The sequence below is a fragment of the Blastomyces gilchristii genome (assembly GCF_000003855.2).
Source record: "Blastomyces gilchristii SLH14081 genomic scaffold supercont1.13, whole genome shotgun sequence".
NCBI classification, from domain to species: Eukaryota; Fungi; Ascomycota; class Eurotiomycetes; order Onygenales; family Ajellomycetaceae; genus Blastomyces; species Blastomyces gilchristii.
Window position 1 is genome coordinate 1097821 of NW_003101670.1, and position 1536 is coordinate 1099356.

Below are 1536 nucleotides of genomic sequence, written 5' to 3' on the forward strand. Positions count from 1 at the left end.
TTAAGAAAGATAATAATTTATTTTCAATAACTGATCACTGATGTGTGTAAGAAGAATTAATATAAGAGAAAATAATCTTCTTTCTTAGCTTAGTTATAATTTTAGTACTAACTCAGATTGAATATCATCAATGTATAAAAGTAAATAAATAATCTTAATTAATCTCTGTCATATTTCTTGAAATATATTATTATTATGAAAGAGAGTATTATTAAATTACATTATCAGATGATATCATTAAAAATATATTAATATTATAAATATCAATGTTGAAAAAATGTTGATACTTATACATTATAGTAATATAATAGTTGAATATATATATATATATTATTCCTGATATTGATAATTGATTACAACTTGTACAATAATTTTTGAAAACTCAAAATTAATTTCAATTATTAACTAATAGTTATGAACTTATAACTAACTAATATAAAAAGAAAAAAACTTTTTCTACTCATTATCTTTCTTCTCTTTCTCATTCTTCTCACTATTCTTTATAATTCACTTCTCATTCTTATTCTTCTTCTTCTTCTTCTTATCTGAGATGATAATCATCTCAAAATCTCTCTCTGCTGTCTTTTCAGAGAAGAGTTTCTGCTGCTTTCTCTCAGTCAGGTCAATCTGTGCCTTAAAATCCCACATTTTCTGATCTGCTGTCTCAGGTTTCACTTCAGTGATAAGTAGATTAACATACTCAGAGAGCAGGGCTGTCTTCTCAATGTTCTGAATTATAGAGTGCATTTGAGACCTGAACAAGGCCTCAATTCTCTTCTTCTCTATCAGCTTCTGCTAATCAATTAGAGAACAGAAGTATTATCAAAAATTGTTATCTCTTAATAAAAAACTTATCAGTTTTAACTTCTTTATCTCTTACTTTAATATCTTCTCAATCTTCTTCTGCTACTGCTTATTTACAGTAATACTCTTCTTCTCTCTCTCTCTCTTTATCTTAATCTCAACTTATTCTCAGAACTTCTTCTGATCTCATCACTACTGCATAGACTGGCCGCTGAGACCATGAATTTCACGTTTGATTTCATTTGATCTGGTCTCATACATTTCTTGGCGTGAATCCCGCTGGGACTGGCTATCAAAAAAACATGTAAAGTGACTATATATCAGATCTTAAAATGGAATCATGACTTGAAAAAAATGAGAAAGTGATCTCATTTGGTCCCATTTAGTCCCATTCTTGGCATAAAGTTACTATTTTTAGACATTTTTAATTTTTTAAAAAGTAACGCTTTTTGGTAACGCTCAAATGAGATTTAAAGTCATTTAAAGCAATAAAAATAATTTAAATTGAGAAGTGAAAATCATGATCTCATTTGGAAAATGTGACAAGAGTAGACAGTAAGTCTCACTGAGACAGTATGAAACTACTATCTAATGTTAAAACCGTGTAATGGGATCAGTCGAATTGATAATAAGACTATCAAAAAATCTGGTCCTGGTCTCAGACACGGTCACACGGTCAGTCTACTACTGCATAAGACTCTTCACTGTCTTCTTTTTTCAATCTCTCACAGG

General features: G+C 29.2%; 1 protein-coding gene across 1 annotated transcript; it reads right to left on the minus strand.

The window, feature by feature from the left end:
- Positions 1–507: 507 nt before the first annotated feature.
- On the minus strand, positions 508–747 carry BDBG_06348 (uncharacterized protein; the record flags this gene model as incomplete). The annotated part of the gene is made up of 1 exon (XM_031722574.1): positions 508–747. The coding sequence occupies one exon, from the start codon at positions 745–747 to the stop codon at positions 508–510; it is 240 nt and encodes a 79-aa protein (XP_031579375.1).
- Between the last annotated feature and the right edge of the window lie 789 nt (positions 748–1536).